At 43.5% G+C, this 25659-nt stretch overlaps 2 protein-coding genes across 7 annotated transcripts in view; one reads left to right on the top strand and one right to left on the bottom strand.

Annotated features, from left to right (window-relative positions):
• The first annotated feature begins 1340 nt into the window (after nt 1–1340).
• On the top strand, nt 1341–18904 carry JPT1 (Jupiter microtubule associated homolog 1). The gene is made up of 5 exons (XM_036997532.2): nt 1341–1537; nt 11665–11807; nt 12138–12235; nt 13135–13153; nt 18649–18904. The coding sequence occupies exons 1-5, from the start codon at nt 1482–1484 to the stop codon at nt 18795–18797; spliced, it is 465 nt and encodes a 154-aa protein (XP_036853427.1). The 5' UTR covers nt 1341–1481; the 3' UTR covers nt 18798–18904.
• ARMC7 (armadillo repeat containing 7) overlaps nt 12484–25659 on the bottom strand; it is a 26400-nt gene continuing 13224 nt past the window's right edge. The window contains exons 3-4 of one of the 6 annotated variants that reach the window (XR_005055668.2): nt 23289–23787; nt 12484–12760 (exon numbers count right to left, since the gene is read on the bottom strand). Coding sequence is in view for 3 of the 6 variants with exons in the window: in XM_036997530.2 (XP_036853425.1) it covers nt 23426–23787 (362 nt within the window). In the remaining 3 variants the exon portion in view is untranslated. Of the gene's footprint in view, nt 12761–19401; nt 23788–25659 lie in introns of those variants that run through there. The other 5 variants (XM_036997531.2, XM_036997530.2, XM_073235909.1 and 2 more) reach the window with 5 other exon arrangements.

Below are 25659 nucleotides of genomic sequence, written 5' to 3'. Positions count from 1 at the left end.
CCAAGCACTCTATTACCTCATCAGTCCTCTCAGCAGAGTCTAGATATTGTTTAACCCTCATTTTATAAATGAACTAATTAGTGCTCATAAACTTAAATTTCTCCCAGGAAAGCACGAGCTAGCACTCTTAACCTCCTACTGTGTAATGATAACGGTTTTTGAGGGCATGAATGTCACTGCTAGATTAGTTTGAAGGTTCTCTTGTTTTAAGGTTTTGGAAATTTAGACTCAGTCTTTTAAGAGTGGGATTTTAACCAAAACAAGTGGTGTGCCTGCCTCATGTTTTTGTGGTAATTAGCACATGAAGACATCCGTGCCTTCTAGAAGAGAACTTACCTCCAGCTTTTCATGAAAGCTTGGGACAATGGTTAACCAAGAACACAAACTTTAACTGGAAGGAGACCTAGAAGGAGGATGCTACACAAAGGGGAATGTAGTTCAATTTTCATGGAAATACTGAAAAAGAGGTCCTTAAGGAAACATGCAGGACATGGGAAGGCCTCCACTCATTTGCCCAAGACTTTCCTATTAGGATCTTGTAAACAGTCATTCCTGAGCCCTCCAAGTGTGTCTGCATTTGTTGCGGGGATAGATTTACCCAGACAGATGGAAGAGTCATGACTTAAGGGTTATAAACAGCTGCAGAGGTCTGGGCTGCTCCTATAGTCTTGGTAGCAAGCTATGGGACCATTGCCCACCGTCGGGCGTTGACCAGGCTCTCAAATTGGAAAGACTATTATTTTAGTCTAGTGCATGCTACCCACCCACTACAGCTAAATAGTAACATCAAAATATAAAGAATTCCTAGTCGTTTTAAGGATCATCTTGGCGTGTTCTCTGTTGCTGACTCATGTTGCTGCTGCTTTGGGACTGTCAAGTTTCCAAACAGGACACACGGTAGGTATTTAATAAATAAATGTCAATTTGGAGCAGTAATTTTTGTTCCTTAAGGAGCATGCCCTTTACAGTTGCCCCATGAGTGAGGCAAATAGGTGAAAGACGTCTGCCTTTGACTTGTGGGTTCCAACTCGCCCAGAGCAAGCTTTTCCTTCTGTCAGGTAACTTGAAGTGATAGCGAGCCCAACTTCTGCTCGCTGGTACCCAGCGCGGGGCAGATTTGTCCTTTGTCCAATCATTGCCGAGATTTTGGGGTGGTGGAGGGGGATATTCTCTAGACCTACCCCAACCAGGAAGGGGGCGGGGTTAGGCTGAGGAGGGGCTGCCGCAGCCCGTCATGAGGGCTTACTATGCTTGGCACTCTAGGGAACCAATACGAATGAAAGAGCCGTTTGAATCGGCCAGTGCCAGCGGTGCAGGGGCGGGTTTTGTGAACCCTATAAAGGCAGCGGTCCGGGCGGCTGGCGGTGGCGGAGGCTCCGGCAGCAGTCGCCGTCTTTTCTGTGTGGAGCTGCGCTGCTCCCCTCAAACCCGTCCCTGTCAGCTCTCTGCTCCCGCGCCAGCCTACCTCGCTCCAAGGCGCCATGACCACCACCACCACCTTCAAGGGCGTCGACCCCAACAGCAGGAATAGCTCGCGGTGAGACGGGGGAGCCGTGCCCAAGCCGCGCAGGGCTCTGGGGCGGGAGGGCTGCTGCCCGGCGGAGCCGCGGGGGCCGGGCAACCGTTCGTTGGCTGCAGCGTGCCCGGGGCGCCGCTTTCGTGCCGGGCCGGGTGACGGGGCTCGGCCGCCGGCACAGTCTTTGTGCCGCCGGGCTCGCCAGCCCCGCCCGATCCCCGCTCCTCGCCATTCATTCTTTAACCGGAGCGAGGGGTCAGGAGGATGGGGAGCGCTGGGGCAGTTTGCCTCGCAGCGCGGCGCGTTTTCGTTAGTCAGCACGTGCCGGGAGGCTTAGCTTTCTCCCATTGGCGGCGCGGACAGGCCCAGGGCGGTGATCTTGGCTCCCGGGTTCCCGGACAACCCCCGAGCGCTCGGTCAGGCCCCATTGTCCCACCCCCAGCCACGCGCTTCTGCCTCTGACCCGAGGCAGGTGGCGGCCCTGCACTCGGCTGGGCGGTCAGATCCTGCGGCCGCAGTGATCAGGTCCCACGAGCTCCTACCCGCTGGGGCCTGCCCGCAGGTGGCATTTGGGGTCGGGCGGGGCTGGTCATCGTGACCCTCTCGCCGGTGCAGGACCCGACAGTCAGCCCTCTGCGAAGTGCCTCTCCTCTGCTAACAAAGGAAAGACCCCCGTCCCTTCCCCTCCCGCTCCCACCTTCTAAGCGGGAGGGTAACCAGCCGGTCCGAGTGGGTTTTCTCCGGCCAAAACCTTCGGACCTCGGTTTTGGCATCCCATCTCTTTGCTTCCCCCTTTGACGTTTGCCGAATGAGTTCATCCTTAGCCCGGGTTCCCGAGCCGGAGGTTTCCTGTTCTTGGGCGGGGCCGCAGACGTCCATTGTCTCTTCTGTACTACCCACCTGGGGAGCGGGCCTTTCTGGCCACTCGTGTCACTGCATGTAGGTTAGGGGCCACCGGGCGTTTGGGCTGGGACCCTTTTCCAAGCCCTTGTTCAACTTGGCGGAAGGGTTTGGATCCGGTGGAAGAGGTCCACATTGTCTGCGCTTATTGCACACCGTTAAGGTGGGATACAGGCGCCTCTGGCATCCTGCTCAAGGCTGGGAGGAAGTGTAGAGTCCACCTTTTCTGGGCATCTACTCTTTATTGATCACGACCTGCACTCGTTAGTGGCTAGCCTTGGGGTCCTGGGCAACTGGTACAAAGGGAGCCATTTTGTGGGGCTGAGAAGACAGCGTGAAAAAGCAGTGTCTCACAGGGGCTGGAGGGCTTGGGGACAAAAAGCAGGCCTCAGCAGTGACTCGTAGGAGAGAGGTGGGAAATGATGTTCCTTTTCAACTCCAACCTTTCCTTTTCACAATGTAGGTAAGAATATGAAAGATTTAAAAAGCTAAATTAGTGGTTACAGGAGAGGTTGGGAGAACTTGAGTGAACCCACCAGAACCTGGTCACTCCCTCTTCTGCTGCCATCCTTCCAGAGAGGTCTTCTTTTTTTTATTTTCAGAGGACACTGGAACAAACTGAACCTTGATTTTTCATTTTGTGCCATGAGGTCAACTTTCTGTTGGTCAGACTATAGTGATTGGAATGTGAAAATTTACACAGTATGTAAAAAATGTAAGTTTTTATCCTTTGGGGTTGAGTATAGTTTAGTACTTAATAATAAACAATTTCAGTAACCAAGTCAAATGAATCCTCGCCTTAGCTTTTTACTATGTATATTTGAACTGTTAGTCAGAAATGGTTTTTGGTTCTGCAAAGTAAGTGTTTTAATTCACGTTTATCAGCTTCCTTCCAATATTGTGATCTTGGGACTCTAGCATTGTGCTTTTATGTACTTCCTACCTTTTCTTCAATAATCTTGCCTCATTCTCTTGAATGTCTTTGCCCCAGTAACATTCTCCTGGCCCCATAAGCACATTATAAATATCGTCTGGTAGGGAGTGATGTGCAAAGATTATTTGGGAACTCTGGGATTCAAAGAGAGAAGAAAGAAAAAGTATTAAAAAATTGCTGTCCTCAGTACCTGGTCACCTTTTTATTGAGTCTCAAAAATCATGTAATCCTGATTTATTATTATGTATGTAGGTCAGAAAGAATAGTAGAGTCTTGAAAAATCGAACTAGTAATTTCTGTCTATGATCCAAATCCTTTGTTTGGGGATGTCTCGCTGTTACAAATGGGTTCTACAACACTGACGTCATCGGGGTAGGTATTACCTGCTATTGCAGGAGGAACACAGACCCTTAAAAAGTTGGGCTGGTCAGAGCTTTGACTTTATTTTTAAGCTACTCTTTGGGTGTATTAGTGTTTTCTTTTTGTTTTTAAGGCCAAAAAAATATTTCCTAGTTCATTAGGGTTCTGAAGATTTTTATCCAAGATAAATAATGAGGGTTTACTTATGATGGTAAGGAAAAATCACTGTGTTCTCTAGAGAATGAGGGGATAAGAGTAAAGCAAGTTAATTTTAATTTTATTTCAAGTGTCTTTGTTGATTTGGGATACAAAGGACTAAAAACCTAGTTGTTTCAAACTTTAACATGAGAGAAAGCCTATTAAGAATTTATAGCACCTTTAATTATGACAATTTAATTAAGCAAGCCTAAAGTAATCATCTTTGTAAATGGTATTTGAACACACTTATCTTAATTCATATAATGAATGTAAGTGGATATTTAATATCTGAGACTTTTTAAAAAAGTGGGGTTTTAAATGTTTTACATGTTATAAAAGAGCACAATGGATCTTGCCCCGAGGGGGGAAATAATGAAATTTTTTATTTAGTGTGAATTGAGTTTGACTTTTACTATGGGCAGACACAAATACTAGATTTAGGGGAGGATACTAGAAGAATAAGACAGTCCAAGGTTAGAAAACAAGAATACCAGTCAAAGCACTATGTAGTCTTGTAGTTTGAAGAGAAATGGCATTGTGTGGTTCTACTATTTAAGCACTTGGAACACTTGTTATGAGCCTACCAGGGACTGTCTCTGCCAGTTAACTAATGCTGGGCAATTTAGATCTTCTCAGGGTCCAACTTTGCTCTCTCATAAATGAAGCAGTTGAAATAGAGGCCCAGCAAACTTAAAAAACCACCTGGGAGCCAAACCTAGCTGGTGCCTGATTTTTATATTTATAAGTGTTTGAAAAAAGCAAGACTATTTCATGACTTGTGAAAATTTCATACAAATCAAATTTCAGTGTCCTTAGAGTTTTGTTGGAACATAGCCATACTGATTCATTTTCATGTTGTCTGTAGCTGCCTTTGTGCTCCATGACTGAGTTGAGTAGTTACAAAAATGGCCTGAATGACCCGAAAGCCAAAGTCTTTACTCTGGGCGTTTACAGGAAGAGCTGGGGGAGCAGAAGGAGCAGATCTCTGACTTCCTTCCCTGGGTGTCCTCCTGTCACTCCTTGAGGTCATGAGGGCCCTACAAGCCGGCTTTCTGGAGGAGGTGGAGGTTTAAGACACAGGCTGGACTTTTGAAGAGTCCCTTTGAGGAGGAAAGGGTGGAAAGTGCCCTGGGCAAGGGGGAGTGTGGGAGTAAATACCCTGAGGTAGAGAGAAAACAGAACTGTTGAGGAACAGTGAGGAAAGTGGCCTGACTGGATTGGTGAAGCAGATGGTAGGAACCAGATGTGGCTGAGACACCATATTGGTAGTTGTCAAACCGTCAGATTTCCTTCAGTTCTGCCCACATTCAACCAAGCCCTGCATCTTGTGGCTTGTGGGTACAGAGACAAGGCAGGAAGGGGCAGTGTGGTAGCTGAAGAGCTGGGGTGTCTGCCTGCACCCAAGGGAGAGGGAGCTGGGATTTCTGTCTAGAGATCCAGGTGGATTCGGGTGCCCACAAATGACCACATATCAAGGCCAGTGGGAAAAGTAACATAGTTGACCTTGGAACAGCACAGGATTGAGCTGCACTGGTCCACATATATGCAGATTTTTTTCAGTAAATACATTGAAAAATTGTTTTGAGATTTGTGACAAAAAAACATGTTCTTTTTTCTTGCTTCACTTTATTGTGGAAATATAACATAGTATGTATAACATACAAAATATGTGTTAACTGTTTATGTTACTGCTAAGGGTTTTGGTCAGCAGTAGATTATTAGTAGTTACATTTTGGAGGAGTCAAAAATAATACCTGGATTTTTTACTGCACTAGGGGTGGGTGCCCCTAACCCCTGCATTGTTCAAGGGTCAACTGTATTATCAAAAGAAAATTTGTCAAAGAATTATGGAGCCCAGAAGCAGTATTTAAAAGAATTTTAGGTTAATAGCAATACAAAATATGAAGTACAAAAATACATTGAAATTCACTTGATATCCCATCTGTGCCTAGCTATAATAATTGCTAGAATGCATAATTGCCATGTACCTGTTTTAAGCATAGTATATAGGATATCTTTATAATAGTCTTATGAAGGCAGCTACTGTTATCCTCTTTTAAAGAAGAAAAAACCAAAGCAATTTAACTAAAATCACAGAGCTAGATACATGTGTATCTCTATTACAGGTCATTTTATTTAACATGTAATTTATATTTGTTTTTTATCTTCATTCATTCACTGTGTTTAGGACAACTTTTCACCGTCTACTAATAAAGGTAAATCTCACCCTAGTGTATATAGTTTTGTGTTATATTGGACATAATTTGATAACTAACCCCCTGCTAATGGGTAACTAGGGTATTTCCAATTTTTTTACAGATTAACATGTTTATATGAGTATCCTTGTACACATGTCTAGTTACCACTTAGGATAATTTCTGGAAGTAGAAAGCTGGTTTGTATAAAATGCAGATTTAAACATTTGCTACATATTATCAAAATATCCATTAGAAAGTTTGTACAAATTTATACTCAAGCTTAATTAATTGCTGGGAATTGGCATTTTTTTCATCCTTACCAATCTAATAAGCAAAAAATATCCTTCTGCTCTAAATTTCATTTATTTGCTAGTGAGGTTAAATTTTTCATGTTTGGAGACTCCCTATATTTTTACTTTTAGTTATTTTATTTTGTAATTGATATATAGTTGACATACAATATTATATTAATTTCAGGTATACCACATAGTGATTCCATATTTATGTACATTATGAAATGCTCAACATGATAAGTATAGTTATCAACTGTCCCCATGCCAAGTTATTAAATATTATTGACTATATTCCATGTTATACTTTACATCACTGTGACTTATTTATTTTATAATTGGGAGCTTGTACCTCTTAATCCCCTTTACCTATTTTCTCCCTCCCCCAGCCCCTCACAGCCACCAGTTGGTTCTCTGTATTTATAAGTCTCCTTCTGTTTTGTTTGTTCATTTATTTTGTTTTTTATATTCTAGCTACAAGTGAAATCATATGGTATTTGTCTTTCTCTGTCTTAACTTCACTTAGTGTAATATCCTGTAGTCGATGCATGTTGTCAAAAATAGCAAGAGTTCACTTTTTAATAGCTATGTAATATTCCATTATGTGTGTATATACATACACACACACACACACACACACACACACACACACACACACACACACACATCTTCTTTTACATCTATCAATGGACACTGAGGTTGTTTCCTTACCTTGGCTTATTGTAAATAATGCTGCAATAAATATATAAACATAGGGGTGCATATATATCTTCTCAAATTAGTATGTTTGGGTTTTTTTGGATAAATACCTAGAACTTTAATTGCTAGGTTGTGTGGCATTTCTATTTTTAATTTTTTGAGAAACCTCTATATTGTTTCCCATAGTGGCTGTACCAATTTACATTCACATCAGCAGTGCACAAGGGTTCCCTTTTCTCCACATCCGTGTCAGTACTTGTTATTCTTGTTTAATACTAGCCATTCTGACAGGTGTGAGGTGATACAGTAGTTCTAATGTGCATTTCCCTGATGATTAGTGATGTGAGCATCTTTTCATGTACCTGTTGGCCATCTGTATGTCTTCTCAGGAAAAATGCCTCTTCAGGTATGCTGCTCATTTTTTAATTAGGTTATTTGTTTTTTTTGGTGTTGAGTTGCATGAGTTCTTTATATATTTTGGATATTGTCGCGACCCTTCAAGGACCGAAGCAACACGCCCAAGGTCTTGATTCTTCTCTAGGCTTTATTGTCTAATCTCTCACGGTGGTTACAGCAGTTGTCGGGAAGCTCTTCTCCCTCCCGGCAGGCTCCCTTATATTCAGTCACCCAACCAATCCTGGACAGTATCATGCGTGACCTTTAAGCGGATAGGTGTCACGTGCCACTCTAAGCGGGCAGCACGAGCTGTGCACGGGTACGGAAGTCTGCTGGGCCAATCCCCAACAGGGAAGAGGGGAAAGGGTGGTGAGCAGGAAGCAGGCGCCATCTTTAGGGCGTTGTCCAGCTAGAGTGGGGCTCAGCCTTGGCCGTAGGCCGGGCCCCCACAGATATTAGCCCCTTACTGCATATATCATTTGCAAATATATTCTCCTATACAGTAGGTTGCCTTTTCATTTTGTTTATGGTTTCATTTGCTGTGCAGAAGCTTTTGATGTAGCCTCACTTGTTTATTTTTGCTTTTGTTTCCCTTTCCCAGGGAGATGTATCCAGAAAAAATCAGTCATACTGATGTTCAAGAGATTCCTGCCTATGTTTTCTTCTAAGAGTTTTATGGTTTCATGTCTTACACTGAGGTCTCTAATCCATTGCTAGTTTACTTTTGTATATGGTGGAGACAGTGGTCTAGTTTCATTCTTTCGCATGAAGCTGTTCAGTTTTCCCACCACCATTTATTGAAGAGACTGTCTTTTCCCCACTGGATATTCTTTCCTCCTTTGTCATAAATTAATTGACATTAAAAGCATGGGTTTATTTTTGGTCTCTCTATTATGTTCAATTGACCTGTGTCTTTGTGCCAGTGCCATACTGTTTTGATTACTATAGCTTTTTAGTATAGTTTATAATAATCTGGGAGTCTGATATCTCCAACTTTGTTCTTCTTTTTCAAGACTGCCTTGGCTTTTGGGGGTCTTCTGTAGTTCTATAGGATTATTTGTTCTAGTTAAGTGAAAAATACTATTGGTATTTTGATAGAGATTGCAGTAAATCTGTAGATTGCCTTGGCTAATATGGACATTTTAACAATTTTAATTCTTCCAATCCATGAGCATGGGATATTGTTCCATTTATTTGTGTCATCTTCAGTTTCTTTCATCAGTGCGTATAGTTTTCAAAGTACAGGTCTTGAACTTATTGGTTAAATTTATTCCTAGATATGTTATTCTTTTTGATACAGTTTAAAATGAGACTGTTAATTTCTCTTTTTGCTAGTTCATTATTAGTGTATAGAAATGTAACAGATTTCTGTATATTAGTTTTATGCTTTGTTTCTTTTACTGATACTTTAATTTATTCGAATGGCTTTTTGGTGGAGTCTGGGGTTTTCTCTATATGGTATATCATCTGCAAATAGTGATAGTTTTTATTTATCAATTTGGATGGCTTTTTTTTCTTCTTTTTCTTCTTGTCTGTGTGCCGTGGCTAGGACTGCCAGTAATATGTTCAATGGGAGTGGTAAGAATAGACATCGTTATCTTGTCCCTGATCTTAGAGGGTAAGCTTTCAGATTTTCACCATGGAGTATGATGTTAGTATAGGTTTGTCATATATGGCTTTTATTATATTGAGGCATGTTCCCTCTATGTTGAGAGTTTTTATCATGAATGGATGCTGAATTTTGTCAAATGATTTTTCTGCATTTATTAAGATGATCATGTGATTTTTGTCTGTCATTTCGATAATGTGGTGTACCAGGTTGGTTGATTTGTGGATACTGCACAATTCTTTTTTTTAAATTTTTTATTCAGGTATTTTTGATACACACTCTTAATGAAGGTTTCACATGAAAAAACAATGTGGTTACTACATTTACCCATATTTTCAAGTCCCCACCCATACCCAATGCAGTCACTGTCCATCAGTGTAGTAAGATGCCACAGATTCACTATTTGCCTTCTCTGTACTGCACCATGCTTGCATGGAAGAAATCCCACTTGATCATGGTGAATGATACTTTTAATGTGTTGCTGAATTTGCTATTATTTTTTTGAGGATTTTTGGATCTGTGTTCATGAGGGATGGATATTGGCCTGAGATTTCCTCTCTCTCTTTTTTTTTTTTTTGTAATGTCTTTGGTTTTGGCATTAGGGTAATGCTAGTTTGTAGAAGGAGGTTGGAAGTGTTCCTTCCTCCTCCATTTTTTGCAGTAGTTTGAGAAGGATAGGTACTAACTCTTCTTTGAATGTTTTGTAGAATTTACCTGTGAAGCCATCTGGTCCAGGAACTATCCATATTTTTAAATACCTGTTAGTAACTTTTGTCCATTTTTCTCTTGTGATTCTTTTTAATTGTTTTTAAGAGCATTTCATATACTAGTGATATTACCCTTTGTCGTCAAATATTATGTGTTTTTTTCCAAGTTTAATCTGTCCATCTTTTCATGGTATCTGGCTTTCATCTTGTTCTTAGAAAGAAAGTCCTTCTCTTCAAGACTTAAGGCCATATTCGTACATAATTTTTTCCAGTGTTTCTGGTGTAGTCTTTGAATTGAAACATTTTACCTAGCTGGGACACATTTTGGTAAATGAAGTGAGATAAGGATGTATATGTTGTTTGCTTATTTAATTAAAATGACTAAACAGTTTTAACTCTGTTAGATGAGTTTTCCCTACTCATCTAACTCCAGTGGCAGCCTTTCTGAGAGAGAACTCTTTATCTTGACAGAACTGAGGAGAAACTGACAAACCCACCATTGTAGTAGAAGTTAACAGATTCAGTAAGTGATTTGAATAGCTCAGTTAACAAGTTTGGTCTAGTAGACAGAAAATTAGCAATTATACATTCTTGTCAAGCACATAAAGATTTATAAACTGACCCTATATTAGGCCATAAAGCACAGCTTATCAAATTTCAAAGGATTCCTGTCATACAGACTCTGTTGTCTTCTACATTATACTTAAAAGCTATATATCAATAAAGTATATTTATTTTGGAATACTGATATATTGATTACTTACAGATGCACTTCTAAATAATAGGTAAAATAAGAAAATAATAGAAATGAGAATATTTAGAATGGAACAACAGTTTATAAAAATTCAAAACATTGGAATGCCTCTAGAGGGATATCTAGAAAGATTTTATACCTTAAGTGTTTACTTTTTTCATTCTTTGCTAATATGAGCTGAGTTTACAAATGATAACTGTATTATTTGGAAACCTGGATGAAACAGGATGTATTTCTGGAAAAATATTTCTTGCTCAAACTGATTTAAGAAGAAACAGAAAACCAGACTATTCCTAACACCAATAGAGGAATTGAATCTGCATTAGAAAAATCTTCCCATAAAACCATCTCCGTTTTCTGTTTTGAGTGTGACAGGACAAGTTAAATCGAGCTTTTCCAGGGAGGGGACAAATTGGTCAACCTGTGGCATGAAGATTTGGAAATGTGAAAGTACTGGGTTTCCCTGTTGAACAAAAGCTCCAGGTAGTGTCCCCAGGCATAGGTACATGGGGTAGAGATCACGCCACGGAAGCTCTCAGGTTCTCTCGTGTTGACTTTCTCCTTGTGGCTTGCCACTTGTCTGTTAGTGAGACTAGTGAGGCACAGATATGTAAACAGGGTTTGTCGGTGATGTTGAGATAGGAGAGACTCCTTGGGCACCTAAATTGGTCTAGTTTTCATATGTGTATTCTTCCTTTTTTTGGTCTTGTTGAAAATAAAAATGGAAATGCTTTTTGAATTGAATAAACAAGATGTGCTTCTAAACTTCTTTGCAGATATATCCAAGGGAGCCCAGTAGGCAAGGTCCATTAGGTCTTTGCCATTTCCTAAAGGGATGCCAACCAGGCTGTTTACTGTGATGACTTTCAGGCTATTTCAGCTACTATTTTGGTGGACAATCTTGCTACAAATATAAAGCGACATTTCCTATCCAAACATCTATGCCATGATGGAATCATTTCCTTTCTCCCATTAGCAGCTCTCTCTTGAGGGGCTGGGGGAATGAATGGGTGAGGAAAATGAAGTGAAAAGCTGTTTGAAAGTATTTATACCAAGAAATGGTTTGGTATGATCTGCAATCAATGTCTTTCCATTATTCCTAGGGTTTTGCGGCCCCCAGGTGGTGGATCCAATTTCTCACTAGGCTTTGATGAACCAACAGAACAACCCATACGGAGGAACAAAATGGCCTCTAGCATCTTTGGGACACCTGAGGAAAATCCCCCTTCGTGGGCCAAGTCAGCAGGTACTGCTTACATCTTTGATCATTGGCCAAAGGGACCAAAACATGAGCAAACTCTAGCTTAATCATAATAAGATAAACAACAGTTGAAGCTTGTCACTGGATGAGACTGAGGCTAAGAAATGGGAAACAGTGAGAGTCTGTGATGGATCAGCATAGGAACTGATGTCAGCTGGGGTTTTTTAGTCCCTCCGTAGAATCTTAAGCCATCACTTAACTGCTCTAGCACTGTTTGCTGATTTTGTAGGAGACTAACGTCATATAACTCAAATAAAAAGGTGTTTTGCTCTAGTCTCTCCATTGTATTCCTCAAGAAAATGCATTTTGATTCAGGTGCCAAGTCTAGTGGTGGCAGAGAAGATTCTGAGTCATCTGGACCCCAGAGAAGGAACTCTTCTGAAGCAAACCCTGGAGACTTCCTAGATCTGAAGGTCAGTGTGACAACATAGAAAAAGACAGGCTTTGATATTAATATGGTTTAGAAATTGAATTTCCCCTTATTTTACTAAGGGCTTCAGTTCTGCTACTGGAGTTTTACATAGAGGTAATTAGGAAAGGGACTGGCCACATTGGTGATGAAAGATCAATAAAGAAAAGAGCAGTCAGGAAAGTCAGGTAACAGGATCTTGGCCTGTTCAGGTATCTCTCCTACCGTTAGGGTTCTGTTCTTCACTGTTGCTTTTTGGAACTTCTGGATTTACTTACTTCCTAGGTGTCTCATATGGTATTTCTGAGTTCAAGGGCTATTTTAGTTGTTGGTAAATGTTGCCAAGTTGTTTTGAGCTGAATTCCAGCATGAGCGTTACCATCAGTTGTCTGTGGCCCACGTTGTGTGTCTGCTAAACTGGCAAGGTGTCTTCCTGAGTAGGGACCTCAGAGCACATGTAGGCATCAGCTGTCCAGGTGTGGGGAGCCCTGGAGAAGGGGCGTTGGGCTTGATAGAGGCCCTTCAACTGCTGGACAAGGAGAAAGGATGGGGGGAGAATGGAAAGATAAGTTACCCATTTACTATTCTGATTTAAAAAATCCTCCAAAATGCTAATTGATATTAAGTCATTAGCATAAATGTTAAGGTTTTTTGGTGTTGGGGTGTATTACTGGCAGGCACTGAGGCATTTTGTTGTGGCATTTTTTTACATCGTGTAGCACTGTCCCAAATTGAATAAAGGTTGCTTATTGTAATGCAGCCTGACCCTGAACTTGATTGCATCAAAATGAAATTTAACAATTTGGCTCCAAATTGCTAGTAGCCTTTCTGAGCTGTGGTTGCTTTATCTGTATTGTTGCAAAGTTACATCTGAAGTAAATTCTAAATTTCTTTTCTTTGCAGGGAGAAGGTGACATTCATGGTGAGTACTTCTGACACTCAAATGTATGGTTCTATAAATTGTTTTAGCATAGATCTGAATTTTGATTCAGATCATGTTTTGGGAAAAGACTAGGGAATGAAACCTGGCTTGGCCCTGAATATGCGCATACTCTGCGTAGAAAGCAAAGAAAAATGAAACTAGAAAGGTAACAAACATGGCCATGTTTGGTATCAGCCAGCAGTGAGAACACTGCTAGAGATATAGAAGGGAAAACTGGAGATACCTTCAATCAGGTTGGTATTTGTTACTTAATGAGAGCTTTTCAGTCAAAGGCTCTGGCATTTCAGGCTTGGCCCACAGCATTTAATTTACAAAGTTTGTTTGATTTTACACTGAGTTGCTTATTCAGCAAGACATTGGTAACCCTGTGATCTTGTAGATGATGATCTAAGAAGCAGATGTAAATTTTCAGTTAGCATCCGTGTTACCAATTATATGTGGAAATGAGCTATAATCATTTATTTAATTGTTTTAAATCTTTGAAGTATCTATTGGCATCTCTTTACAAGTGCCAGATAATTGCTGAGGAGTATGAGAGGCTTACAAGTGTCAGGCAGTGGGAATCAGGTTAAAGTTGATGTACTGAAACACAGCAGTCATAAGGCCCCCAGTCCAGAAGGAGGAAGCCACTTCCTCGTGGCCTTCCCTATCATTAGGGACGGCCAGTCTTCCAGTGACACAGAAATGTCTCAGAACCAGATTCCTCTCTGCCCTCTCAAACAGTGTTTCTTGGTGGACATGGTGGGAAGAGAATCTTCTGGACCTTTGTGAGCATTACCTGGGTTCTTCCTCAGTGGACAATTTTTCACTGGGTTGAAGATGTATTACTTATTGTTTATGTCCAGTTAGTTCCATTTGAAAAGACTTCTGGAGGTAAAAAATTTTCTAGTCTTTTCAACTATGCTGCTTTTCATATTTTGAAATGTATCCCTTGTCAGACCTTATTTAGCAATAATCAGCTAATCCTTACTCACTAATTTTGGCTAGTGGATATGTGAGAGCCCTGGTGAAGTTATGGCAAAATATGTCCTTTGTCCTGCTGATAATTAATAACCACCTCCACCCGTTGTTACAGATTCTTCAGGTGAATAGCACACTGAATTGTATGCCAAGTTCTTTTTCTTTTTCAGTGATTATCGATTTTGCCGCCTTATTATTTTGTATTTTGGATTGCTGCTACTTTTAGTTCATTTGTCATAAAATGACAAGGGGCATAATAATTCATGATATGTCTGGTAGAGTAGAGGTGAACTTCAGCCCTGTTGCCAAGTTGACTTCAAAGCCAAGCTACTCTGCTCATTGTAAATAAAAGAGATTTTGTTTGGATATAAGGAAAATTGCCTCCATCTTTTGGGTAATTAAACACAAGAATGGCTTCAGGGAGAACTTGGGAAATCTTAAGAAAAAGTGGCGAGGTCCGGGAAGTTTGGGCAGGAGCCTGTCCCTGCCCTTAAGGCAGGTCACGTGGTTCGCTACATTCTCTTGGTGATTCTAATTTTTTGATCCTTATAATGAAGAATCATTTTTTCTATTCTGACACAGTTGTCTGTTCAGTTACCTTATTAATGTGCCAAAGAATGATAAATCAGGAATATATAGATGTATATTATGGTATATTGTGATGTTTTTGTTTAAAGTCTCATTTTTTAATTACTAGAGTGAACAAAAGCTTTCTCTGTCAAGTCTTAGAGAAGTTTCTAAAGCATTACTCTCAATTCCTGTACTTCTCTCATTGCAGACCAATGAGACAGAGTAACAAACAGATCTCCATCTTTTCTGGCTGGGATATTTCTGACTGGACAAACGAGTGTTTAAATGAAGGCCTGCTGTTGGTTATTCTCCATATATGCTTTTTTTTTCTTTTTTCGTATGTAAAGTAGTTGTGAAAGACAAGACATTTTCCATTATAATGAAAGACAAATGTAATATTAGTAGGAATGAGCTTGATTTATCTAAAAATCATTTCACGGAAATAAACTAGCACGGGAGAGCTGCAAGGCGATCGTGTGTCCTTTGGTGTGCTCTCGACAGTGCTCGGTGCAGATGGCAGGAGAGACTGTTAGATCCAGGCAGCGCTGAGTCTGCTGCTGTGGCTCAGACCGAGGTCAAGGTCTGTATTCGTCTGGATTGTTTCAAAATGTGGGTTTTGGGGGTTTGTTTCTATGTGCAGTAAACTGGACGTGTTTTCCTAGGTCATTGGAGGTCGGGTACTTAGTGTTGATGCATTTGATCCTGTTTCTTGGGTAACAGAAGTGAAGCAGCAGGAAGCTAAAGGGTGACCCTTTCTCTCCAAGCTTTAATTGATAACTGAGAGCTGTCATTTTGGAAAATTTAAGGCTAGGTTTTTACGGGCAGTTGACTAGTATAGAACATTTTATGTGTCACAAGTTACTTCTATAGAATGTTCCCAAAATTGGTAAAGCAAAATGTTAAAAGCGGCAGTAGCATGTCTCTCAGATTTTGCTGTGGTTCTTATCTAAGACCTCTTCCCCCCGGACTTCTCGGTTTCAGTCAGCTAATCAAGACTTCCTACAAGTGGTTTCAGGAATGTGAATTTTAATGTTTAGTCTTTGAGGAACTTTAAAGTACATTATTTCAAAATCATAACTTTTCATTGGTGTCTAGTATGAGTCCCTGTGAAGCTACTACATAGTATATATCAGAATCAGTATTTCTGCTGCACTGTTTCCAGGGTTTTGGAACTCCTAAGCCAGGGGAGAGAATATAAACTTTGAGGTAGTTTTTCCTCCCAAGTCTTACAGATTCAGGTGTGTGTGTGTGTGTTTGAGAAAGAAAGAGATATTATTCTAGGGCAGCTGTTAGAATATGCAACTGAATTTATTTATTTATTTAAATTTTTAATTAAAGTATGATTGATACACACTCTTATGAAGGTTTCACATGAAAAAACAATGTGGTTACTACATTTACCCATATTATCAAGTCCCCACCCATACCCCAATGCAGTCACTGTCCATCAGTGCAGCAAGTTGCCAGAGATCCACTATGTGCCTTCTCTGTGCTGCACTGTTCTCCCTGTGATCCCCCACACCATGTGTACTAAACATAATACCCCTCAGTCCCCTTCTCCCTCCCTCCCCACCCGCCCTCCCACACCCCTCCCCTTTGGTAACCACTAGTTCCTTCTTGGAGTCTCTGAGTCTGCTGCCATTTTGTTCCTTCAGTTTTGCTTCATCATTATGCTCCACAAATGAGGGAAATCATTTGGCACTTGTCTTTCTCTGCCTGGCTTATTTCACTGAGCATAATGTCCTCCAGCTCCGTCCATGTTGTTGCAAATGGTAGGATTTGTTTCTTCTCTCTTATGGCTGAATAGTATTCCATTGTATATATGTACCACATCTTTTTTTTTTTTTATGTACCGCATCTTTATCCATTCATTTACAGATGGACACTTAGGTTGCTTCCGTATCTTGGCTATTGTAAAAAGTGCTGCAATGAACAGGGGTGCATATGTCTTTTTGAATCTGAGAAGTTGTATTCTCTGGGTATATTCCAAGAAGTGGGATTCCAGGGTCAAATGGTATTTCTATTTTTAAGTTTTTTGAGGAACCTTCATATTGCTTTCCACAGTGGTTGAACTAGCTTACATTCCCACCAGCAGTGTAGGAGGGTCCCCCTTTCTCCACATCCTCACTGACATTTGTTGTTCTTAGCCTTTTCGATGCTGGCCATCCTCACTGGTGTGAGGTGATATCTCATTGTGGTTTTAACTTGCATTTCCCTGATGATTAGTGATGTGGAGCATCTTTTCATGTGTCTGTTGGCCGTCTGAATTTCTTCTTTGGAGAACCGTCTCTTCATATCCTCTGCTCATTTGTTAATCGGGTTATTTGCTTTTTGGATGTTGAGGTGTGTAAGTTCTTTACATATTTTGGATGTTAACCCCTTGTCGGATATGTCATTTACAAATATATTCTCCCATACCGTAGGATGCCTTTTTGTTCTGTTGATGGTGTCCTTTGCTGTACAAAAACTTTTTAGTTTGATGTAGTCCCATGAGTTCATTTTTGCTTTTGTTTTCCTTGCTCGAGGAGACGGGTTCAGGAAGAAGCTGCTCATGCTTATATTCGGGAGATGTTTGCCTATGTTGTCTTCTAAGAGTTTTATGGTTTCATGACTTATATTCAGGTCTTTAATCCATTTCAAGTTTACTCTTGTGTATGGGGTTAAACAATAATCCAGTTTCATTCTCTTGTATGTAGCTGTCCAGTTTTGCCAACATCAGCTGTTATGCAACTGAATTTAATTTGATGGTTCAACACTGAACTGAGACCTGGCATTTAAAAAAAATTAGTGTCATATGCCTTAAACTATCAAATTCTTCATAGAAATTTCCTTTCACAGAAAATAACAGAGTTCTTTCTTTTATAGTCATTCTTGACTTTGAATGAGTGGCTTTTCCACATTTGGAAACACCCTGGGTAAGAATATATGCTTGTTGGGAATTTCACCAGTTGGTGAATCAATCAAGCAATATCTAGGATATTGCATAATAATACACTAATTCTTAAGACTTTTAATGTGGAAAATGCCTGGTTAATATAAGTGGGAGTTGCCTGATTAATTACAAATCAGTAGGGGAAAGATAGGCTCTTTAATAAATGTTGGTAAAATTGGCTATGTGTGTTGTTAAAAAAAATCACCCTCAGCTAGTAATCATGGAGTTGTAACATAAAACTGGAATGAAATAACATTTTTACCCACCAGTTTGGCATATTTTAAAGAGAGGTGGTTATCAAATGGTGGATGTGCCAATGAAGGAGAGCATATTCTGATGCTGCTTATGGAGTCGAACTTGGCCCAGCCCTTTGGGAGGGGGATGCGTAGTGTCTGTTCAGATTGAAGACGGTAGCCCTTATGTCCCCATGGGCACACGTTCCAGGGTATACGCATTACAGCTTTATTTGGAATGGTTGGGTTGGTTCCAAATTTTGTTGTCAGGGGAGTAAATACAGTACTAAACAGTATCAAATATACTATACTGTGTAATAAAATGCTCTAAAGCAATTAATTAAATAAGGCAAATTATGACCATGTGCATAAAATTTGGTATAATTCCAAAGGAGTGTAAAAAAGGAAGTTGATGCCATTCTCATAAAACAAATGGACTGGAAGAGTCCACACAACTAGTACTAGGGCCTCTGGGAATAGGGAGAGGAGACCCACATGGAGGGGGATTGGGGGGTCAGAGATTGACACTTTATCTGTAATGTTCTAATTTAAAATACACAATTTTTCATATATTTGTATAGTTTAGAAAAGAACATACACAGAGAAAGGCCGGGGGACAAATATGACAAAACATTAACCATGGTGAATTCTGGAATGAGATCATGGTTGATTGTTATTTTCTTTATATCTCTAGGTATGTTTTGAACCATCCTCGAAGTCTTAAGACTCTTCATCTTAACTGGAGAGTCATCAGCCTTATTTTCATTCTGTTTTCCTAGAAAACGTGGACACAGACTTGCAGGCCAGCCTGGGGCAGTGTGAGGAGAAGCCCGTGCCCGCTGCCCCTGTGCCCAGCCCAGTGGCACCAGCCCCAGTGCCATCCCGAAGAAACCCCCCCGGTGGCAAGTCCAGTCTTGTCCTGGGTTAGCTCCGACTGTCTGGAACTCGTTGTTGTTTTCTCCATGCTTGTGAACTGCACAACTTGAGCCTGACTGTACACCTTTGGATTTGTTTCATTAAAAAAGAAGCACTTTATGTACTGCTGGTTTTTTTTCTTTTTTCCTTTTTGAAGATGAGCTTTCTCTTTATGTGTCCTGATTCCTCTGGGTCTGTAGGCCCTGGCATGAGTGTTTTCTAGCAGTAGGCTGGAGGGAAAGCTTTGTGACACTTAGTAGTGTGTTTTTAAGGACAAGTAATTTGGTTTGAAATGTGTTAGAGGATCTTTTGTACTGCGGTTTTAAACCCTTTTCTTGTCAGCTTTACTTGGTTTTCCAAGCCTTGATCAGACAGCTCAGTAAACTGCCCACAGGCACCGCTCCTTCAGGCCCCTGACCCAGGGTTGTCATTATGCCGAACCTACTCGGTATTGCCCGAACTTGTCAGTGCCCTTTGCTAAAAGCATCTCCCTGTGCCATATGGAACGATAAAGAGGCCTGCGCCTCATGCCTTGCTGCCTGCACAGCAAAAACCTGCCTTTTATTTTTGAACCTTAAGAAATAAGCCAGATAGTAACTTGACCAGTTGATGAGCAGAGCCCTCTGCTCTCATGCAGAGAAAAACTTCGGTGTACATTCAAACTGACGATTCCAAGTGGTGAAGCCAGCAAGGGCGGTGGCCACACGAAGTGGGCCTTTATCAAGAATGAACCCATGGGGGCTGTGCTCTTCAGTTACCTGAGGCTGGGTGCTTGACCCTGAGACAAATCCTCATCCTTTGAAATGTGTGTTGTACTTCACCATCCTGGACTGTTGCTTAAAGTAAACAATGTACCAATTTTGAAACACTGTGTCCTGTGTCATCTTTTTTGAGATTAAGTATTCTACCTGCTTAGTTGCTTTTTTCTTTGTTACTGTAAATCCTGCTGCTCAGTGATTTGGTGAGTCATTAGATTGATGAAGGGCCAGAGAGAAATAGGCTTCTCTCTGAAGAAAACTGAACAGAACAGGTTTAAAGTCATGGCATGAGTTCAAAATGCCAAGAAATGAGAACTCTGTGATAGCCTTAACAAAATACAGGAATACTATGGATAACCGATATCCAAAATAATTAGTAGCCAGTATATTATAGACTCTTCTCCCACCTACCCTTTGTGCTGGGTGGTAACATTTAAAATTTTAAGTCCTCATGCCTGCAAGGTGTTTCTCAATATTGGATGGTCAAAGAAGAGGGTGCCAGAGGACAGAGGGCCCTGGCAATAAGGGGACAGAGGGATTGGGTCTGAGTCTTCTCAAGACAGAAGATAAGAAAGCTCTTTGAGTTCTAGGCAGAAAGTTCTAGATCAACATGCTATATTAAATGTTCAAATAGCATTACCAAGGCTTTTTTTATTTTTTATTTTGGTATCATTACTCTACAATTACATGAGGAACATTATGTTTACTAGACTCCCCCCTTCACCAAGTTCCCCCCACATTCCCCATTGCAGTCATTGTCCATCAGCGTAGTAAGATGTAGAATCACTGCTTGTCTTCTCTGTGTTGCATAGCCCTCCCTGTGCCCCCCCCCCCAAATTATACATTAGTCATAATGTAAGGCTTGTTTTTTATGTCTAGCTGCTACTGACTGGCTCTGTTCCTTTGGCTTGTCATTTGGGGCTCAAATTTCCTAACTTAAAAAGTGAGGTCTTTGAGCTAGGTTACCTCTAAAGCCCTTCCTGTGATTGAGGTGACCACCCGGTCATATGAACTACTGGACATCTCTGTGAGGAACACGGGTAGTTATAGGTTGTGGGAATGGGTTAAGTTTTCCTCCCTTACAGCGTAAAGCATTTGCAAAATGGAGACTTAACAGCTAGGCTACAGGATCCTTCCAATTTTACTAAGACAGGTTCACCCTACTAGCTTGAGTTATGGCTAGCAACTACTCTCAGTAATGCTGGAAAAGGGGTGTTTCTGACTTGTGTCTAACTTGGCTTTAGTTTTTTATTTTGTGAAGAGGTAAGTGCCTAATCAAAGTTAAGCTGTTCTGAGGGAGTGAGGGAGGGACAGTACAAAATGCCAGTAATTTGTACTACCAGACAAATTTTAGGAAATTCTATGTCCGCATGTTTGCTAAGGGTGTCAAACATTCCAGTGAGAAAGCTTAGGGTTTAGAAAGTGAAGTTGAATGATGGTGAAAGAATCAGCATTTCATTGATGGTTTGGACTTATTACCCAGTTTGTGTGACTTAGCAGCTTAGTGAAGGAGGGGGGAAAAAGAAAAAGTATCCATTGCTTATCGCGGATTCTACTTGAGTTTTAAAATTAGATCACCTTAGAATGGGAGGTCAGGCTCCCCTTTAACGCTTGGGTTACATTGGTTTGGAAGTAGTGCAGTGCCCAGATGGGGAACTGCAGGAAGATGGGTTACTTATATCTGAGTTTATAGTTTGTAGGTAAACATATTTGGATGCAGTCAGGAAATTGCATGAAATCTACAAAAAGGGAAGTCAACAAAATTTAGCAATATTCATTATTTTTTTGGGGGTGGGGTGTGTATGCATATAACTAGATTCTAGAGAACAGGTGTGAGCCCAAGAAAAGAAGGCAGTCTGAACTGGCAGGATCCCCCACGACTTGGGCGAGGCGTTGGTGACCCTGGCCCAGGGTTTGGCATATTCCTGCACCTCCAGTTCTACAGGATCTCGGGAGTGAAGGCCTCTACTGACAGGCAGGGATGACAGAACTGCTATGGGCCCCAAAACATGCCACATGCATTTTAAGAGGTGAAAGTACACCACAGGTTTGGGGAGTTCTAACTTCTCATTTGAAAACGCCTCGCAGTGTTCAGGACCGGCCCTCTAGGGCTCTTGGAAGGTCGGCCCCAGTACTTGGGGTGAGCAGGGACGTCCGCTATAGAGTGGACGGGGGATAATGCGCACGCAGGCGCCTTCACAGGCCAGCTGCGCAATTGAGGATCAGGGAAGTGATCCCACGCCATGTCCTGGCGAAGGCCTCCTGCCCAGCTGGGCCGGGTACCCAGGTCTCCATACTAATTAGCCCTGGTGCTGCCCCGCCCACTCCGCGGCTCGGGAAGATGTGGCCCCTGCGCCCTCCCCATCCCCCGCCCCGGCCCCACCCGTTCCCGGTGATGGCGACGCGGCGATCACAGCCCATGCGGGTGCTGGTGGACATGGACGGCGTGCGGGCAGACTTTGAGGCCGGCCTCCTGCGCGACTTCCGCCGCCGCTTCCCTGGGGAGCCGCACGCGGCGCTGGACGAGCGCCATGGTTCCCTCGCCCGCGAGCAGTACGGAGGAGCACTGCGGCCCGACCTGGCGGTGGGCAAGGGGCGAGGGCGCAGCGGGGGCCGCCCGGGAGTGGAGAGCCGGTCCCCGCACATCATCCAGGTGTGGGGACCCCCGTCCCCACAGCGCTTCCTGGAGCAGGGAGTCCGACCCCACAGGGCCACCCAGGAGCCGGGGGCCGGTCCCCACAGGGCGCCCAGGAGTGGGAGCTCCCCTTGGGCAGGGCTGTCTCTGCTCCATTTCTGGAGACACCTTTTCTCACCTCTTTTTTTTTTTGCTCTGCATTCCCTTTGCCCTGTAAGAGGTCAACCTTAAGGGAGTATAGAACCTCCTCCGTCACTCCTGACCCCAGCTTTCCATGAGTCCCACCTCTCCTGTGCTGATGGGCGTACACTGGGGGCTGTGAGCCACCCACTTTATACCAGTATTTGACCCTCGGTCTCGCTTGAGCCCATCTTCCCTGCATCCTGGAAGCCATCCTGGGCCTGAGCTGTGCTTCTCAGGGCAGGTACGCCCTCTAACCTTGATGGCAGAGGAGGGGGGCCAGGGCTTTCAGGCAGAGACCATGGAGTGGCGAGGGGGGATGACGCAGCTCCGAGGGTTTGTGCCTGTAATCTGATGTGTCTTGGCCTTAGCCTTAATTCCTGATGACTGCATTAACATCATTTGTCTTCTAAGCCCTAACACGGTGCCTGGCAGATAAGCCTTTGTGGACAAATGGTTAATCCTGGGCTATAGAGTTCTCCAGGCTGGTGTCCACCACACCCAGTGCCCAGACTGGAGAGCTTGCAGGGCAGGTATCCAGCCCCCATAGCTCTGAAATGGGTGTGTCACCTTCCCAGAGCCCCAAGATAGTTTTAACAAGGCTTCTCATTTCTATTCCTCCAAACTACTCCAAAAATTTGTTCTGGGATAACTCCTATTTCTCCAAGCACAAGCAGTTCCCTAAGGCCCAGGCCCAGCTGCTGCTCCCGAGAACCCTCTTCTGCACAGCCTCAGATGTAGGGACCCAGCTACTCCTTACATGAGGCTGAAAGCCTGGCAGTGGGCCAGGTCAGGAGGCAGGAGCTTCACCTGCAGTTCACCTATGAAAAGGGTACTGCCTTGGGTTTCCTTCTCCACATCTCAGTCCTGCTTCACGCATCTCCTAATGCCTTTCACTGCAGTGTAAATACCTGCCACTCAGGAGACTCACCTTTAAAGCGGCTGAAAAGGCCCCACTTGGGGAGAAGGAGCTCAGTGGAAGCTATGCTGCTTGGCTATGCTGAGTCCATCCCCAGGATTGTGGTCTTGTCTCTAGCAAGGGTGCCTTGGCCTTGAGGTCTCCTTCAGTCAGGGCTGTTTTGGGGCCTCGGTCCTTGGCAGTGGGATACCCAGGGCAGAATGGGCCTGCCAGCTGCGGGCTTCAGCCACCTGGCTTGGGGAACAGAAATCTTCCAGGAAGATCTGGGCCAGATTCCGGAGTCTCGTGTTGGCCGAGAGAGAGAAGCGCAGCATGCACTGGACCACAGGCCTAGCGGTCAGCTCGGGGTGGGAGCCGGGGCCTGGTGAGGTCAGGTGCATGATCGTGGTGACAGCAGACAGCACGGTCTCCTCATTGGGACTGGACAGGCAGTTGATGATGAGCGGGATGCCCCCTGTCTGCAGGATGTGCTCCTTGTTGGCCTTGTCTGGGCACAGGTTGCAGAGGCCTCCTGGGGAAGAGCAAGGAGTCTGGATGCCTCCGTCCCAGGCCTCCTCCCACCTCCCCCTCCCAGCTCCTTTCTGTCCACTGAGTCTCGAGGACGGACCCAGGCCTATGAGAAGGTGGCCCAGAGACAAAGGACGCGAAGAAGTCCACTCTGGTCTCCAGCCCTCCCTTTCAAGGTTCCTGACAGCCCCGCCTGCAATCACCTGCCACTTCTGATGGTGGGCACCAATCCCTTTCCCTCAGTTCAGCCAGGTCAAGGGTTAATATACTTTCCCTTTTCTAAAGTAAAAAACAAAAACAAAACCCACAATACATCATCAATTTAGAATTTAAGACCCAGGTAAGGTGATGGTTTCATGGGTGTATTAATATCTAAACTTACCAAACTGCACCCTTTAAATATGTGCAATCCATTGTGTCAATTATATCTCAATAAGGCCATTAAAAATATTAGAAGCCAAAATATAAACCACCTTAATCCTACTATCTAGACATCTTAATGTGTTTAACATTCCAGAATTTTAAATATGGAATACATATAAAAATTTAAAATGTGACTTTCCTCACTGTTTTGTAAGCCAGCCTTTTCATTTAGCAATGTATTATGAGCATCTTTTCATGCCAATAAATCTACAATCGTGCCATCATTTAATGGGTATGCAGTGTACCATTTTATGGATGCGGTATAATTTACGAAGGGGTTAGAGCATTTCAGCAGCATGTTCTTAGCACTGTTACCAGGGCTGAGGTGCAGTGGGTTAGGCTGGGTAAGGGGCCAAGATTGTGGATCAAGAGCCCACTGCTCAGGTGGTACGGCTGGTGCCCCCATTCTCTCACATCAGGCTTATGAACACTGCCCCCTTGATTTTGTGACCTTTGGGCTCAGGGGATGGATGCTACCTTGCCTTGGGGGCCACTGCACAGCACGGCATTCGAGGCCGACGCTGACTCCCGCGAGTGCTCACTGAGCTTCCTGCCATCATGGCGCTCTGCACAGGCAGGGCTCCCAGCTTATTTGCATAACATGGCAGACCAGTCCTGGCTGTCCAATCAGGGGCCACAGCCCGCCCACCTCTCCTACTTCTCTACCAACAAGAAGAAGGCTTTCCCCCATCCTCCAATCCTAACTCAACAGTGCAGCACGTCCTGCTGGGGAAGGTGCCCGAGGAGGAAACCTTCCCAGGGACACTCCTCTTCCTGCTCCTGGGGGCAGGAGTCTGCCCAGGCCTGGCACTGCCGCCCCCTCCCTAGCAGTACCTGGGTCTGTTTGAGCCCTGCTACAGGGAAACGTTTGTAAAGGTTGCTCAGCCTCCAGGGACTTCCCACTGCATCTGGTACAAAACCCAGACTCCCTTCCGTGGTCTCTGCGGCCCGGCACTGTCCGTTCTGGTCCTTCTCCCTTTCCCGGTCACTCACAGCGGTCACCAACCTCAGCCCACCGCTGTCTGGGGACATTTTGGCCCCAGAGCTTCACACGCAGCCATTCTCTTGCTGCCAGCTAGCACGTCACTGCTGGCTTGCCGGGGAGGCTTCCCCGGGGTATCCCACCAGCCGCTTCCCCGCATCCAGGGCACTCCCACCGCCGTTGCATTTACTTCGTATGCTTACAACTCTGAGAAATCTAACCGGACTTTTCGCGCTCACACCCGCAGGGTCACACTAGAAGGTACCTGGTACCTGGCCAGGGACCAAGCCCTCCGCGGCTGTCTTATTCCCACCACGTTCTGGGAGCCTTAGCTCAAGAGATGCCCCACAGGTATTTGTTGGAAGGATAGTAAGGCAGCGAGCAGGGGAAAAGGGCTGAACGGCAGAGGGCTGAAGGGTTGGAGAGGCCGGCGCCCTGAGGTCCTGCCCACCTTGGACTTCAGTTCTGGGA

The sequence above is a fragment of the Manis javanica genome, chromosome 4, assembly GCF_040802235.1.
Source record: "Manis javanica isolate MJ-LG chromosome 4, MJ_LKY, whole genome shotgun sequence".
NCBI lineage: Eukaryota > Metazoa > Chordata > Mammalia > Pholidota > Manidae > Manis > Manis javanica.
This window is presented reverse-complemented; position numbering and strand designations above follow the sequence as displayed.